Below are 17,751 nucleotides of genomic sequence, written 5' to 3'. Positions count from 1 at the left end.
TTTCCCCAAATTTTATTTTTCTTCTTAAAGAACTAGGTTTCTGGACAAGGCCTGGCGTTGGTTGGGAAAGCATTTCTCCCTGGCTGCTCAGTGATTAGTAACTGACTGGATCTAAGGTAATTTCTTTAGGGCTGAGCCCTGTGGCAGTTGAATTAGAAAGTAAGAAACTAGATCATTTCCTGATTTATGCTTTCCTTTTGCCAAACTTTTGCTTGTCCTTGTCCTTCATTTGTCCTACGTCCTTGACTAGAAGCCCAACTATGACATCTTCTAATGATAAGCATTTTCACTCCATGTCCTACAAATGTTTCCCCCATTTATTCCCATTTATTATGTTACTTGGTCAAATCCTAGAGTACAATTTCCTAGCAGGCAGTTTTTGTTTCTCAGGCTTAGGAAGCCGATTACCCTTGGAAAGGGCGTCATTAGCCCTGTTCTGCTGATGAAGAAATAAGTCCTCTAACAGAGGACATCCGAGGACAGTCACTAGAAAGTGGAATGGCAGGACCGTTTTTCATGTTGTCGACGAAAATAATCCATAACCAATCTATAAATGAAAATTTGGGAGAGTTTATTCTCAGCTGAAATCTGAGGACCATGGCCCGGGGCCTTTCTTCCCAAAGGAAGAAAGGGCACCAAAGAAGTGAGGTATACAGAGTGGTTATATACCCCCAAACAGGACGTTTCACACATGATTGAAATGTCCCTCCCACAATAGTCACAAGATTGCCCTGTCGGCACAGCGCTTGATGGACACAGCAGGTAGTGGGTCTGCTGTCTCAGAGGGCGAAGCAGGAGGCAAGTCTATTGTCTCGAGCTGGGCGGTCACAGGTGAGGGCAGCAATCAGTTTCTAGCCTAAGGAAAGATGTTTAATCCTTAAGGAGATGCCAACGTTGGGAGGGGGAGGGAAGTTGCCCCTTTATCTCAAGGGCCTTTGTTCTTGCCATGGGGAATATCTAAAGCAGATATACAATGCATGCTCAACAGCCACGGTCAGGCCCTTTTGGAAAGACAAGGTCAGGCCGAATTAGATTTATACCAAATGGCTTCCTCATATACTCCAATATATCCTATTGCTTGCCATTTTTATTTGTCAACGTTCAGCACAATATCCTCAGTACCTAACACAGCATCTGGCGCATTTTGTGTGGGAGAAGGATTGTCTTCACTGGCGGTTTGCAAATCCTTGATGTGTATGAATACCTTTCTGGGGGATGAAGCCACAGCAATCATTTAATTTGCAAAAGGGTCCAAGGAAAAAAGCCAGGGGTCAGTCCACATAGGGCTAAGTAATTGCCTAAATACAGCAAACACTGCAGCCGGCCTTCCTGCCCAGGTCGCTCGGAAAACCACAGGTGCCGCGTCCCTTGGGACGGCTGAGGAAGGGCCGAGAGGACAGGGGTCACAGCCCGGCTACGTTCAAGCGGAAGCCACTCAGAGCCAGAGGACCCCAAGCCCTCTTGCACAGACCCCGCAAGAGAGAATCCGGGAACCGAGGCCTGCTGCCCGGGAGCATGCGCGGGTTGGGCCGGAAGTGACGCTATCTCCGCGCGCCCCCACGAGGACGCACTTCCCGTGGCCCGCTCCCGTCTCTCCGCCTTGCCAGGAGACTCCCTTTGGAGCCGTCGCGATGGGCAAGAAGGGCAAGAAGGAGAAGAAGGGCCGCGGGGCGGAGAAGACGGCCGCCAAGATGGAGAAGAAGGTGTCCAAGCGCTCGCGGAAGGAGGAGGTGAGCGGGCTCGGCGGACAGGCCCCGTGCGCGCTGCGCCGCTCCTCTCGGCGCTGTGGCCTTAGTCCCCGGTCCCTCTCTCTCTGCAGGGTCCGCAAATGGGTCGGTCGGACTTAGAGTTGAGCGGTCTGCTTTCTGTTGACTGTTGCTCGCGTGCTCCCTAGCCTGGGGCGATTTATGATGGTTAATGAGTGTGCCAGGCTCTGTGCTGGCTGGGCTCTAATCCTCACACTAGGTGAGTTGGGTAGCTTTGGCGTCTACATCTGGCAGGAAACCAGAAGCTAACAGGTTCCACAGGGCAGGGTCACAGCGCTGTGAAGCCGCGTGGAGCTGGAATTAGACCAGACCTCCCCAATCCAGAGCTCTTGACCACCTTCCTTTGCCTTTTTCTTCCTAAATATAAATGTCTCCATTTCCTCATCTGTCAAATAATGGGGTTGGGCTTTTCCTCCCACTGTCTCTGGGCTCTAATGTTCTCAGCTTCTTGACCACTTAAGTGCGTGGGCTTTGCAGCCACTGGGTGTAGATTGAATCTCGCCTCTGCCACACCTAGCTTGCAGACCTCGGAGGAGCATGATCTCTCTGTGCCCCGGTTTCTCATGTGTGAAGTAGGGGTAGTGACTGCACGTTTGTGGTTAGGGTTGTGGCACAGGAAGCCAGTTAATCTGTGTGGCATCTTTAGAACAGTGCTTGGCACTTGGTAAGCACTCCGTAACTAACTGTTCATTGTGATTTTCACTCATCTTTGTATCTCCCTGCAGTGCCTAGTACCTGGGTGACCATAATGGTAGCTTCCCTGTGGGGAGAGCCTATCAGGTCTGGGTCCTGGGACTTTCCATGTTATCTCCATTAATCCTCAGAACAAACCTTTAAGATCACTGGTCGTCTGATTAGGTCAGCAGAAGATAATCTCCCTCTCTTAAAGCCGGCTGTGTCATGGAACATAGCCTGATCCCGAGAGTCCTATCCCATCATTTCACGTCTGGGGGACTAAGGGGGTGGTTTTGGGGACAACTTGCAATTCTGCCTCCCACAGAACTCATGTCTCAGATGTGTGTACGTGGTTGACACCTTTGCTTGGCTGTTGCACGGATTCCTCCCCCTTCTGCACTGTCTGTGTTGAAGCTCCTGTTCTTTTTTTTTGTCGAGGTAATATTGGTTTATAACATTACGTAAATTTCAGGTGAAGTCCTGTTCTTCATCCTGGCCTCTGCCTGCCTCTCCATCTCTGTCTCCTCGGGCTCACTCCAGCCACACCAGCTTTACGTTAGTGTCTAGTGTTATGTTAGTGTCTCAGACATGCCAGGTTCTTTCTACTTGGGGTCCTTACCTCTCCCCCAGCCACATTCTTCTTGTGACTGGCTCCTTTTCATCTTTCAGCTTATTGTCACCTTGGAGAGGCTTTCACTGACTAGGCCACCTGTGCCACCAGACCCCGCTCTGTCCCAGCCCCCCAGCTCAGTAATCATGACGCCCAGCTGTGTGAGACGTGCTCCTTCAGAGGAGTAGGAGTGAAGCTCACCTGGCTCACAGACCTAATTATGGTCTGGTGAGAATTTGTTCAACGTGCAAGGCATGTGGAGAGGCTTCTGGATTAATTGGCAAGAAGTGGAAGAGGTGGGAGTTGAAACAGGGTGCCCAGTGACAGAGCCCATGTTCCTAGTGAATGGAGCAACCAAGCCTGCTCCCACCCTAGACACCCTGGCAGCCCCCGTCCTCCTGTGACCAGGGTTGAATGCTTGACGGGCCAGCTTAGCCTGGTGGGCGTTAGTGCCAGCTTGCACCGGGGCTGATGAAACAGCTCTCCCTTCAGACCTGCCGTTCCCAGTTCCGGCCACTTCTTTCACCCACCTCATCCGCATCTTCCCTTCTGCCTTAAGGAAGATAATTTCTCAGGTGAATGATAGAGGATCCGGAGCTCTGAACTAATTGCGACTCCAACAGTCCCTTCTCCATGCAGGTCTTTCTGTGACGTTTCAGTCGCTCAGTAATTTGTCCTGAGTCCCTAATGCGGCGTGCTTTGCCTTAGGGATGTGGTGGTCAATAGGACAGCTGTTAGGCACCTACCATACAGAAGTGGCAGGATCTCGGACGCTTCTGTGAACTGCTGTGAGGGTGAAAATTGGTAGAGCCACTTTGGACCCTAATTTGTCGCTAGAAAAGTGGAAACTACAGCCCAGCAGTTACACGCCTAAAGGTTTTCCTTGGAAAAACTGCCCCCAGCTACACAAAGACAGGTACAAGAATGGGCATAGTAGTTTTGCTTGTAAAAACAAAAAATTGGAATTGACCCAGATGTTTGTCAGCAGGAGGGATAGAGAAGCTGTGTGGGGTGGTAGCTCTGCCACAGTGCAAGCAAATGGAGGCAGAGCATCAAATTGTTCATTCGGCAGTGCTAAACAGAAAAGCAAGTTGCAAGAGCATATGCAGTATGAGACCATTTACGTGGAATTGAAAAATGTAAAACTATATATATTAGAGATGTGTAACATGTAGTAAGAGTATAAAGAAATGCTTGAGAGTAATGAGCACCCAGTTCCAGACAGTGGCTGCGTCCGGGGAGGTGAAGGGGTATACACGAGGTGGGGGCAGGGGGAGAGCTGTGAGTGGCTCTTCAGTCTGAGGGGATGTGGCATTCTGGCTAAAGGAACTGAGAAGCCAGTGCAGCTGGGAGAGTGAGGAGGTAGGGTGGGGCATGAGGCTGCAGAGGGAGGAGGAATGGTCTGGAGGTGCAGGAAGGACATCTAACCTAGCTTCAGTGCAGAATGTGGAACCAGGAACCCTCAAGGGCTGTGTGCATGTGAGAGAGGCAGGGGCAGGGGGAAGGCAGGCGGCGCAGATCCCATGTCAGCCTGAGCAGGTGAGGGCAGTGAGCATTCAAGAAGAGAATCAGGAGAGGAGCCTTTCCCCGTGACAGGCAGGTCATCCGTCCCTGGGGGTGGAGGAAGGGTCACTAGCAAATGAAGGGAAACTGGCACTGAACTGGGGGTAGGAAGACCAGGTTTCACTGCTGCCCAGCCAGGCAGATCAGTGGGCACCTTCACTTCTAAATCTGTTTCTGCAGTTGTAACAATAGAAACCTCCTTACACAGATTGGCTGAGTTGATAATTGCCAAGCCCCCACCGAGCAGGTGCTCTTCTAAGCAGACTGCCAAGTCTTGCTTGGAGCTTATATTTTATTATTTTCGTGGGAGGGAGGAGGAAACAGAAAGTAAACAAATAAATGAGCAAGAGAAATATCAGACATTGCCATGCCGACAGCACAGCAGGCTGGTGGGGTGGCCTAGGCCTGGGTTTTTGGGAGGTGGTCAAAGGTGCTGGCCCGAAGTCAGGCTGGGCTTGTCTAAGTGGAAGACGGTTTGGGGGCAGTGTGAGGGTTTGGAATGAGCCGATTCATGCAGTGTGCATGCATCTGTACTTCCAAGAAAACTGCCCGTAAGGTCAAGCTTGAGTGTTTTTCATGGGTCAGATTCTGTGTCTTTGAAATGTGATTCTGTGTCAGCGTGTTCGAACTCACTGATGTGACTGGACCCCGGTCAGGTCAGGTGGACAGTGGAAAAGCTGACCCAGGCTTTCCACGACGTAATAGGGTTTAGGGACGTGTCTCACCTGTGACTGCTTGTCTGCCCTTAGGAAGACCTCGAAGCTCTCATAGCGCACTTCCAGACGCTAGATGCCAAAAAGACTCAGGTCGTGGAAACGCCCTGCCCTCCACCTTCTCCAAGGTAAGCGAGCACAGACTCTTCGTGAGAGCTTCTGTTGGTTTCCTTGTATAAACTGGAAAACTGCTTTAAATCGGCACCACGTTTTCATAAATAACCAGGCACTGGGGAGATTTTCATCATTAAAACCCATTCCGGATCAGCTCCCACGAAACTTTTTTTTTCCTTTTCTGAAGAAGGGGGGCGAGGTTATTCAGCTTTATTATCATGCAGAAACATGGAAATGAGGTCTCAGCGCAGCTGCTCATCAGGGACATTGTGCCAGGTTTGAAAGTTCTTCAACTGGTGACAATTTGTGAACTCAAGTGTTGTCCCAAGGAGGTTTTCTTTGGTTCCTAAGGTTATTTTAAGAGTGCCTATCACAGGTGGAAAACTTAAAGGCATGATAACTCTTTGCTGTGTTCGTTCATAATGCTTTTACATTCTCATGTGAAAAGTGTGATTATTAAACATAATTTGTGTATAAGCCATTTTAAAGGAATTTGTAAATTATGTGAAGAAGTCCAAAGTCTTGTAGGATTTCAAGCACTTGTGGAATGGGCTGAAATGAGCAGGCTTTGGTTTCTATCTGACTTCTTATTCCTCTGCTTCATCTCTTCTCTTGGCTTCTGAATTTCCAGTTTTTTTATAATTTGATTTGGGGCTTTGTAATTTTTATATTTGCTGCTGAATCGAGGCAGGACACCTAGGAAAGGCTGGATGACCCTACTGACGAGACACACGGCCTTCAGAGAAGGGGAAACATTAACTGCACAGGCGTCTGGGACTGTGTTGTTTAGTTGAGAGATGATTTGCTTTGTTTCCCTTCTTACTGGCGCTGTCATCAGCCTGAAGGAGGCATGGGGTCCAGCGCTTCAGGAGGGGGCTCTTATAGTGCCGCCTTGCTTCAGTGAGGTGCGGGTGATGGCTCTGCTCCTGAGTCCCGGCGACCTGGGTCACGGGATTCGGTCACTGTCACCGCCTGTTCAAAGGAAGGGAGCAACGTGATTGGCCCCTGAGCCCAATGAGCTGACACAGCAGCTTTCCGGCAGCTCCCAAAGTCGGCAGTCTCTCCTGTTCTTCATTTAATAAATCCCCCTAGGAATCTGGTTTTATTTTCCCCTTTATTTGGCATATTGTCACTAGGACCAAGTTCCACACGTTGTAGCTGTGCATTTTTGTTTGAATTGTTGGAGCGAGTCCATCCTTCACATCCTTAGGCTCCACACGCACAGCCCTCTTGAGGGAAGCCACTTTGGACGTGGATTGATTTCTTAGGGTGTGATATTGCAGAACTTTTCCTAAAGTAATGTTGCCCAAAAAGCCAGGTTTAATGCCATGATATAATTTGAAGTGTTGGCAGTTCCCTGGGTCAACTGGGAGTGCTTTCTGACAGAAGGGAGCAGTTTGTGGAGTCCAGATATAAAAGGATTGAGACCTTTTGGTCGGTGACCGTAGTAACGTCTCACCTCCTACCTCTCCATCACATGATGAGGAGGAGACCGTGAAGTTGCCCAGATTGGTAAGTGTGTGCAGCTCCGAGTGTTGCTCGGGTGTAATTTAACGGGGAAGGTGAGGAGACGCTCAGCCGCGTTGGTGCTTCACGGGGCCTGTGTATCTGTGACCCAGGAGAGGTGGCGGACGGGGTCTGGATGGAAGTGACCCTTGGGTACTCTGGGCTGAAACTGGATTGTTGTTTCTCAGGTCGTGTTCATTACTTTTCCACAGAAAATTAATGAGTGTTAAGTGAAAACAAGATTCAAGGTCAAAAAACTTCGGTAAACACTAGTTTCCTTTCTTTGAATTGTGGTAAAATACATATAGAATTTGCCATTTTAGCCATTTTTAACTGGAAAATTCAGTGGGATTACTTAAATTTACAATGCTGTGCAACCGTTACCACCATCTATTTCCGAAAATTTTCTTAAGCCCAGGTAGGAACTCGGTGCCCATTAGGCAGTCACTTCCCATTGCCCTCCCCCAGCCCCTGGTGACCTCCCCTCTACTTTCTGTCCTTCTGACTTTCGTATTCTAGATGTTTCATGTAAGTGGAGTCAGAGAACACCTGTCCTTTTATGACTGGCCTCTTTCACTTAGCATAATGTCCTTGAAGCATTTGTCCGCGTTGTAGCGTCAATCCGAAACTTCATTCCTTTTTAAGATTGAACAATATTCGTTGTATGGATAAAGCACATTTTGTTTGTCCGTTCATCCTCTGATGGACACCTGGGCTGTTTCCGCCTTTGGGCTGTTGAGAATAGTGCTGTGATGAACGTTAGTTTGCAGGTATCTGAGTCCCTGTTTGCAGTTTTCTTGGCTGTATACCTAGGAGTGGAATTGCTGGGCCATGTGGTAATTCTGTGTTTAACTTTTTGAGGAACCACCAGACTGTTTTTCCACAGCAGCTGTACTATTTTAACCCTGATTTCTTTACTGCAAAATTTCTCAGCCTATAAAATGTTTCTGTACAGTAAATCCCCAAGAGAAAAATAGAGTTTTCAGATTTCCCAAACTTACTTGACCGTGAAACCTTTTCCCTTTGGAATGAGCGTTATGGGATGCATCTTGGAGGACGCCACTCTAGGGGAGTTGGAAAGAAGTGGGCTTTCCAGCTGTTGCCCTCGCAGTCACCACCTTTCCCTACATCCTACTGAAGTAGTCAGGACGTAGTTAGAATTTCCTTCTAGCTATTCTTTTGTCTTCACGTGTGAAATAAGTAGAAATCATTTGCATTTCTGGATGGAAGGTATCTGGGATGTATTTTGAAATGCTTAAATACTGGACTTTGTAGATGAGTTTTGATTGTGATTTAAGTGGATGGACCCTTAAAATAGGACATTTCTGGAAAATTGGGCACATAGGAAGGAGCACTGAGACTTCTCACTGCCTGATGATTTTCAGCAGGTGGCTGTGTGAGTAGCCTGGGTCCTGGACCCTCCTGGGAGAGGAAGCCTGGGTGTTCGTATCGGGGCCATGAGGCTGCTTTGAAGGGTGGTGCCTTAGCCTCCGTTCTCAGCCCCAGGTTCCTCTTTGGCGGGAGTTTAGAAACGCTCTCCCGGTGGTGAGGCGCTCCAATGGGAAGGAGTGCAGTGGCGGGCACACTGGCCGTCAGGTGCTTCCTTTTGTATTGATCTCCTGCTTTTGACTCTTGCAGGTTAAATGCCTCGCTCTCCGCTCATCCTGAGAAAGATGAATTAATCCTTTTCGGAGGTGAATATTTCAATGGCCAAAAAGTAAAGTATTTATTTTTTCTTTTCCCCCAAATTTCCATGGGTCTCATTTAGAGTAAAATTAAAGCAGTGATAACCAAATATGCATTTCTCCTTTAACTCTCCTCCTGTGTGTCCCACCCTCTGAGCTGTCAGGACTGGCATACAATGTTGTCCTTGATAAGCCACCAGGATCCTTTAGTGACCTTTACGGTCACACCTCTTAGCACCTGCTTGAGGTTGCCCAGCACACTGCTCATTCAGGTTCATTGTTCATGCTGTTCTTCTTCATGATGGATTTCCACAGTTGTTTTGAATGGGGAAAGTGCTGATAAATTTAGAGCTCATTTTTATTTTTGAACAGGCCAGAAAAACCTGTATTTCAGCGTTGTAAATGAAATAGGTACAAAAACAGGAGTTCACCTTCTCTGTCTGGTGGAGAGACGCTCTTTTTCTTTGTGTCATCATCCCAAAGGGTCCAGGGGGCCAGCTGCACGGTGCTCTGCATTGATACCATTTACGTTAGTGTAGGAAACACGTTTCCCAGGGTAAGCTAGTAATGGAGGCCCTTCCTCCCCCTCACTGTCGCTTGTGTGGAAGCATCACTTGTGACACTAAAGCTCCTCCTCTCTCCTGCAGACTCTCTTGTATAATGAACTCTATATCTACAACATCAGGAAGGACAGCTGGACCAGAGTGGAAATCCCCAGTGCACCTCCAAGGCGCTGTGCTCACCAGGTGTGTGTCTTGCTGTGTTGGGGCTTTGCTCAGAGGATTCTGTTAGAGACTTTCAGAGTTGCTGAGTGACGGGCTGCCTCCTACAGAGAGACCAGGCCTTGCACATCGTCCTCACTCTGCTGTTTTCTAACTTGGACTTGTTACCAAGCTTCTTTGCACTTCAGTGTCTTCACCCATACGGCTGGGAGAGGACCACCTCTTCCAGGTAGTGTGAAGAGCACATGAATAATCCAGGTAAAAACACCTAGTGTGGTGCCTGGCATGTCCAGTCAGCAAGGTGCTCCTTCTCCATTTGGGTGAGAGAGGCCGATCTGGTGACTAGAGAGATGAAGTTGATAAGACAGCGTTCAAGGATATGTGTCAATGGTGTTGGAAAATAATTATTGTAGGACGAGATGAGTCGTCACTGGGGATAATGCAGGAGCCACACTAACTCTGCATGTTGTTGGCTTGTCTCTCACCTGGGAGAGCTCTGTGAGCTGTGAGCCTGTCAGGGAGGGGTCCTGGTGTCAGGTTGTGTCAGCTCCCGGAGAACAGGCACTTGGTCTTCCTCATTCATTATTATAACCCAGTACTTGGAGCAGTGTCGGGCTCAAAAACCAGTTTGAATGAGTGATGCCTCTTGAGTGTGGAGAAAGATCACGGTGTCAGCTGACCTTGGTGTCATTAAAACATCCCTCCAGTGTGTGGTTCTCCCTTTTCTGATTCTGTGCTCAGGAGTAGCTTCCTGATCTGAAATTGGGTCTGAGAGGAGGCCCTGCCTGTCTGCCCTGTGTGAACGTCTTGTGCACATGAAGGCTTGCAGGCATTAGGGCTGCTTCGTCCTCTGGACGAGAGGAATGCACTTGCTTTCTCGTTTAAAAATCAGATCTTAGCAAGCTTGGATTCTGATAAACAAATGGATTTTGAGAAGTTTGAGTCCGTTCACCAGGGCTCACTCTCGTTCTGGAGAATGAATAATCTGCCCCAGGCCTCCAAGCTGAGGACCGAGCCCTGTCCTGTCCCATGGTGAGCACTGCAAGTCCTCAGCCCTCCCGAATGCCTTGTCAGAATGCTGCTGTTGTATTTAACTTCTTATCCATTTTCATCACAGTTAGTAACTGTGTCCTTGAAGAATTAGTGTCGTAAAAGTCTTTGAGATTTTTAAATTCGGTTGTTTTGGCAGGGTGCTCAGTGGGCTCTGATTCATAAGCGTGCCTTAGGAGGACTTTATTATCTGCAGCTTAATGATCTCCTTGTATTAAGCTCAGCTTACTGTTTACTCATCAATTTCCCAATGAATCCGAGTGATGGGAAATAGTAACTTGGTTATAAAGTCTTTACCTAAAGGTCATTACAGTTCAAATTCTACTACATTAACTTCTGAGACGTAAGAGTTTCCTCGTCATAGGCTACTTTATGAATATGGTGTTAGAAGCTGTGTTCCTTGTCTTTAATCAATTAGGAGGCAAAAGGAGTAGAAAGAGAAAGCTTATACGTACACCTTGCATTCTTTCTTTTCTTCTAGATCCTGGATTGGGGGGGTGTGAAGTTCTTTTAGTGTAATTTGAGAGTTTAGATGGCCTTTTCTAAAATGAATGCAGCCCAGGGAGAGACAGTAAAGGGTCATAATGTCTGCTGAATGTGGGACCGAATGACCCGTGCCGGCTTCAGCTGCTTGCTCTTCTCTGCGCACCGTTTTCTGGGAGAGAAGAAGGGAGTGTTCGTACTCTTCTTCCTGGGCTGTTGGGGACGGTTGGCAAGGAGCGAGACTGTTGACGGTTGAGGGTGGGGGAGGAGGAGGTGAACATCTTGAGTTCACGTGCTCGTATCACTTGATGGTTCGTTTCTCCCAGAGTGACAACTAACTCACACTCAGTGACAATGAAATGCGTTCTCATGAAACAGAAAAAATGTCGGCTGTGTTCCTGTTGGCCTTCGTGCGTTAACGAGCAGTAGGTACTTGAGGGGAAGAGTTACTATAGACAAAAGGTTTATTCCTGAGAGAAACGAAGTTCTGCTGACGGCGTCCGTTTGAGCTGCAAGTGTTAGCCTCCAACTCAGTAAGCTTCATTGCGTTCCATCTGAGCCGGCCTACAGAAGTCCTGCGTTCGTTCACTCTGAAAACACCGAGTATCTTTTACACATGAGGATGTGTTCCAGTGCTGGGATACGGCAACAGAAAAGACAAACTTGCCATTCCTGGTGACATCCCGTATTTTGTGTTTTCTTTGCTCTTGATGGTATCCCTCCTTTTTATGACTCGTCTCTCACGAAGCTGAAACACATGGCTGATGTCAGAATCCATTCATGGAGTCTATATGTGATCCTGGACTCCATTGGGCTTTTTTTTGGCATTTGGAGGGAAAATTGTGAACTTGAGGTCTTCCAGACAATTTTATTCCAATTAAGACAACAATAAACAAACCCAAACACCCGGGAAGTGTTCAGCCTCATGGGGCGAGTAGGAAGGTGGTTGTTGGCGAGGATGGCCTCACCTGGCACTGGAGCGGTGCTGCCCATCTTCCTTCACTTGGTTGCTGGCTGGTGCTGCCCCTTCCTTGGATCTGGAGAATGTTGGTTGTCAGTTGGTTTAAATAGTTGCTTCAAAACCACTGTGAGTATATGTTCATGAATATATATATTTAAAGCTGTTTTATTTTTGTTGCTTTATTTCCCAAACACATAAATTAATCACCCATGAGAGAGCCTGGGGGCATGAACTCTCGGTAGGTTTGACCATGCAGAGGCCAGCGAGCAGTGAGTGGGGGAAAGCCTGGCTCCAGCCCATGCCAGTCCCGTGATGCCATTCCCTCCAGAGTCCAGCCTGGTTTCTTCTGAAGAGCAGCATGTAGTCCAGCTTAGACCTTGACTATCTCCTCTATAAGAGGAACCCTTATCTTAGGATGTTGTGGGAAGTAATTTTGTTAAAGTGCCTCGACTTATCGTAAAGTCACCTCTTTAAGACATCCTTATTGGCCTGAAACCTATTGTTTTTGTGTTATGATTTGAGTTTTAAGTATCTTTTAGCAAATAATTTTTTTCTTACACTGCAGGATGTTTTAGAGTATTGCATATTTATTATGAGTTTTTACTGACAGTGACCTTGATAAAAATAATTTCTTAGAGAATTTAGGCACTGATCAGTGATCTGAACTAGATTCGCTCTCACCAGACTGTATTCCATTCCATTCACTTAACAGTTATGAAATAGAAATAATTTGGAAATAACATTTAACTTGGATTAGATTAAAACCTTTGAGTTTGATATAAGATCCTATTGCTAGTTCCCAGGTTGGGTATTTCATACGTTATTGTTTTCTTACCCAAGAAGTTTTTCTTTTTTCTTGTTTTGTTGCTTTGATATGGAGCTGTATAATTGGTTTTACCGCTAAATAGTTGGTTAAAAATATTTGAACAGGGCTGATTATTTGAAATAACTACAATTTTTAAACATCCCTTGTTGAAGGTGAGTGAACTACCTATTTTTACAAGACTTCTCTTTGCTGTCTATTTTGACACGTGCATGCAAACTAGTTTTCCATAGAAAATACTAGTAAAGATGTTTTAGTTTATCATCAGTCACTCTAGAAAACAAAGTGCTAAGCAGATATGTAACACATGCTTTTTTTGCGGAAGAGGAGAAAACAAAATGAATTTATTTTTCCCTAAAATCCGCTTTCTTCGTCTTTAGGAATGGCAAGTAAAGAGACACTTTATTATTTATTTCCGTAAGAACTTTAAAACAATAGTTTAGCAGGAAGTACAGATGTGTTTTATCATGATTTGTCTTTGCCTGTAACATTTTAGGGGCTCCTTCTGGGGTATTGTTTGTACTGGTGTGAACTGGAAGTATGGACCCTGGGTTTTAGTCTGCCAGTGCTGCCCACCAGGACACTAGTGACCCATCATTTTCTTGATTTCTTTGGCTTGAATTTCCTCATTGTATCAGATGACCAGGGTTATAGTAGGTGATTAAGGTGCCTTCTGCATTTTAATCTTCAAAAGCTGGTTCTTGTTTGAAGTTGTTAGGGAGATATTTTGGCTGGTACCTCTCATGTAGCAATTTTGAAATCATTCTTGAAAGTGGGTAGAAAAAGGTGACTTAAAAATCTCAGCACTAGATCCCAAACGGAAGTTGTGTTTAGTTCAAGTATTTCTGTGTAGTTTTCCCTATTTTCTTAACTTTGGGTTAATTGATTTTTTTCTCTATTGTTTATATATTTTTCTTTTTCAGTAATTTTTACTCCTTATTAAGTTTCCTTTCTTCCGCTTTGGGTTTAATTTGCCCTTTCTGGCTTTTTGAGGTGAAAAAGTAGATCGTTTGTTTAAATCTTCTTTTTTAATGTAAGTATTTAGAGCTATACATTTCCCTCTAGACACTGCTTTAGCTGCATCCCACAAATTTTGATGTTTTATCATCATTCAGATTGAAATGATCTAATTTGGTTGCAGATGTCTTCTTCGACCCATGGGTTACAGTATTTAGATGTGTGTTGTTTAATTTACAAATATTTGGGGATTTCTCAGTTATCTTTTTGTTATTCATTTCTAATTCTGTTACAGTCAAAGAACACTTTGTATGATTTCAGTCCTTTTAAATTTTTTGAAACTTAAACTATGGCCAAACATATGATCTGTCTTGGCACATGTTCTGTGTGTATTTGAAAAGAATGTGCAATCTCCAGTTGTTGGGTGTAGTGTCCTCATTAGGTCAAGTTGGTTGATAGTGTTCACATCTTCCATATCCTTACTGGCTTATCCCTGATAATCTTCTGAAGTTTACTTTGTCTACTATTAGCACAGCCACCCCAGATTCCTTAGGATTAATGTTTACACGATACATCTTTTTCCATCCTTTTGCTCTTAACCCATTTGTGTCTTTACACTTCAAGTGCATTTCTTGTAAACAGCACTATAGTTGGGTCTTGTTTTTTAATCCAGTCCAGCAGTCTTTGCTTTTTAATTGGTGTATTTGTCTGTTAACATTTAATGTGCTTATTGACATGGCTATCAGTAATATTTTTGATATTGCTATTTTTTTTCTGTTTATCCCATCCATTCTGTATTCCTCTCTCTTTTTCCCTGCCTTCTTTTGGGTTGATTGTATTATTTATGTATGTATATATGTATTTATGTATGTATGTAGCTAGCTAGCTAGCTAAGGAAGATTCGCTCTGTGCTAACATCCATTGCCAATCTTCCTCTTTTTGTTTTGTTTTTTTTTTTGCTTTGAGGAAGATTAGCCGTGAGCTAACATCTGTGCCAGTCTTCCTCTATTTTGTATGCGGCTTGCCACCACAGCATGGCTGACAAGTGGTGTAGGTCCGTGCTTGGGATCCAAACCCTTGAACCCAGGCCACTGAAGTGGACCATGTGGAACTTAACTACTATGGCACGGGGCTGGCCCCCTGGGTTGATTATATTTTAATGTCCCCTTTTTAGCTTCCCTGTTGGCTTATGTTTTGTTGCATTGGTTGCTCTAGGGTTTGCAGGGTCCACCTTTAACTTAAGACAGTCTGTCTTCAGGTGATATTATGCTGCATCTCATAAACAGTGAGAACCTTACACTAGAACACCCACATTTTCTTCTGTCCTTTTCTTCCAGCTTTTTCTCTAAGTGAAAATGTCTTCATTTTACTTTCATTTTACAGGATATTTTTGCTAGATATGCAATTCTAGATTGACAGCTCTTTTCTTTTAGCGGTTGAAAGATGTTCTGTTTTCTGGCTTACGTTGTTCTAGTGTGAGGTTATTGGCCATTCTCATCTTAATCTCCTGTGTCCAGCGTGTCTTTTTTCCCCTCTAAGGCTACTTAAAAGATTGTCTCCTTTTCATTGGTTTTTCAGCGGTTTGATTTTGATGAACCTTTGTGATTTTCTGGGAGTCCTATTATGTGCACATTAGACTGTTTAATATTATCCAGCAGGACAGTGAGTCTCTGTCCTTTGTTTTTTCCCCAGTCTTTTTTCTCTTTTGGCTTCATTTTGGATAGTCTTTATTACCTTTCAAGGTCAGTGAATGTGCTGTGAACTTCTGGATTTTTCATTTTACATACAGTATTTTTCAGTTCTAGAAGTTGTTTGGTTCATGATTATCATTTCCATGTCTATTTATTATATTCATGTTTTCCTTTAAATCTTTAGGCATTATTTAATAACGGTTTTGAAATTCTTATCTGCTAATCCTCACCTCTGTCATTTCTGAGTCTCTTTCTGTTGACTGACCTTTCTCCTTGTTATGGCTCACATTTTCCCACTAGAACTGTGTGGTGAGCTGCTGGAGTTTGTGACTGTGCCTGTCTGGATTTTGTCTTCATGTGTCAGTGGGTGGTGAGTTGTGTCCTGGCAGGTCGTTTAGTCGCTTGCACATCATTGTGATACTTTCGAGGCTTTCTCTAGGAATGGCTTAGCCCCAGGGTGTGGGCTTTCTGGATCTCTACTAAGTGGTGTGGGTGTTCAACGACACCTTTCACTCTGGTTGGAACTCGCCTATCTCTGAGCCCCGGGTAAGCCCAGGTTGTTTTCAAGCTGTCAGCCCCACAGTGGTGGAGGTTCTTTGCCCAGCTTCCCATGCTCTTGCCCTGTAGATGCGCAGCTTAGTGTTCAAAGGCTCCAGGGACCCCATGTGGATTTCCAGGGTGCTCTCTCTCCAGTACTCTGCCCTGCAAATTCCAGCTGCCTTGGCATCCCTGAATGCTGACCTTTGTGTCCTCAGCTTAGCAAGACCACCTGCTCTGTTGGGCTCCTTTCCCACACCAGGGTGCACACTGCCTCCAGAGTCAGAGGGCTTGCCTCGCTCGGTGACCGTCCCTTGGGACCACGGTGCTGCACTTCCTCTGTCTGATTCTAGTTGTTCCGTGGATTTTGTCCAGTTGGCTCCTTGTTTACTGTGCGAGAGCTGGTGTGGTGCCAGTTGCGGGTGCTCCATCCTGGTCAGGAGTGGAAGTTTTATGCCTCTCCCTTTATGGTTTTAATCTTCTCTTGAGGAGTATGTTAGTTTTTTCTTGGTGCTCACTATCTTTGAGGAGGAGGTTGATACAGAGCCCTCCGACCACTGACCATTGATCCACCTTCGTGTGGTCCCTAGAGTTCTGATGTCATGGCCTGATGATGTAACAGGGATGGGGAATGGGATGTGGAAGATGAGCTCTGGCTTTTTTATAACTCTTTTTTCTTGCCTGGAGTTTGACTTCATTTTTTTAAGAATGGCTTTGAGAACTGATTATATAACTAATAAATATTTGTCGCGAAAAAAATGAAAAGAATAAAAGGAATGTAAGTGTATGTCCATTCTTGGAGAACTGCTAATTTATGTTTTCTGCATCTTTTCTCTGACATATAATTTGTATTTCTACACATCTGTATTTCATATTAGTTAGAAAACATACATATATATGTGTGTGTGTGTGTGTATACATATTTACACACATTCTTTCTAGACTGTTCTTCCCAGCTGGTGCATTATTTGTAGTAGTATCCTGCAACACTAAATATATATTCTATTTATATTTGTATATTCTATAATATAGTGTTGTAAAACTCCATTGTATTGTGTAACGTGAGTGTACCACCTAACTTCATTGAAACTCAGCAAATGTGATAGCTTTGGGCCTGAGCTCATCAGCACGTCTGCTTCAAAGACTTGAGATGAGGAGTTTCTTTCCTGTAGCACTACGGGGGTTTTAGAGTGATAGGAAACTGGCTTGTCTCTTTAGAGGTCAGTCATCTGTGCTGAGCTGATGCACACAAGACTGACTGAAAATGGGAGTGGAGGAGGCTGTGTCCCCCGTAAGGCTACCAGGGACCTCTAGTTAGTCAAGGGCGGGAGCAGCATTGGTGACAGAGCCACGGTTCTGCAGCGTTCTTAAGTGCCAGGCAGGGCCCAGGACGTGCACTGCAGCGGAAGCTCTGGGGTGCTCGGAGGGTGCCTGGGGATGGAGCCTCCTGGGAACCACTCTCTGACCTGCCCAGTGGGTGCCCTTCTCTGGAGGTCTGTGAGGGCAGGTGGGCGCTCACACGGAAGGCTCAGGAGCGTCCTGGCTCCAGCGGCACCCGACCCAGTCCACTGCCCAGCTATACCACCCCTGCTGCTGTGGCCACTGCTTCCACTCTCCTGGCAAGAAGGCCCCTTGCTTATTTCCTGTTTGCACCCCCTTGGCATGAAGGGCATGCCTGTGTGGTCCACTTCACTGCTTGGACCTTGCGGCTGGTGACTCCCAGGGCGGGGTGACCCAGCACCTGCTGTGTGCCAGGTGTTGACTGAGTGAGTGGCACACCCCACGTTTGCAGAGTGCTTGCAGGAGAAGTCGTTTCCATGAAGTCTGTCGCCTCACACATGCAGTTTATTGGTGAGCGTCAGCTAACCGTAAAAGCAGCCACATTGTGACTGTCT

The 17,751-nt window shown here is 45.9% G+C and overlaps 1 protein-coding gene across 2 annotated transcripts in view; it reads left to right on the top strand.

Annotated features, from left to right (window-relative positions):
• Positions 1–1,543: 1,543 nt before the first annotated feature.
• The window catches only part of KLHDC4 (kelch domain containing 4), a 54,052-nt gene continuing 37,844 nt past the window's right edge, over positions 1,544–17,751 (top strand). The window contains exons 1-4 of one of the 2 annotated variants that reach the window (XM_070500292.1): positions 1,544–1,730; positions 5,364–5,455; positions 8,586–8,664; positions 9,280–9,378. In XM_070500292.1, the coding sequence (XP_070356393.1) occupies positions 1,632–1,730; positions 5,364–5,455; positions 8,586–8,664; positions 9,280–9,378 (369 nt within the window). In that variant the 5' untranslated portion in view covers positions 1,544–1,631. The remainder of the gene's footprint in view (positions 1,731–5,363; positions 5,456–8,585; positions 8,665–9,279; positions 9,379–17,751) is intronic. The other variant, XM_070500293.1, reaches the window with a different exon arrangement.

Source organism: Equus asinus, chromosome 28 (assembly GCF_041296235.1).
Source record: "Equus asinus isolate D_3611 breed Donkey chromosome 28, EquAss-T2T_v2, whole genome shotgun sequence".
Taxonomy (NCBI): Eukaryota; Metazoa; Chordata; class Mammalia; order Perissodactyla; family Equidae; genus Equus; species Equus asinus.
The sequence above is the reverse complement of the archived record's forward strand: the minus strand, read 5'-3'. Positions and strand labels throughout refer to the sequence as shown.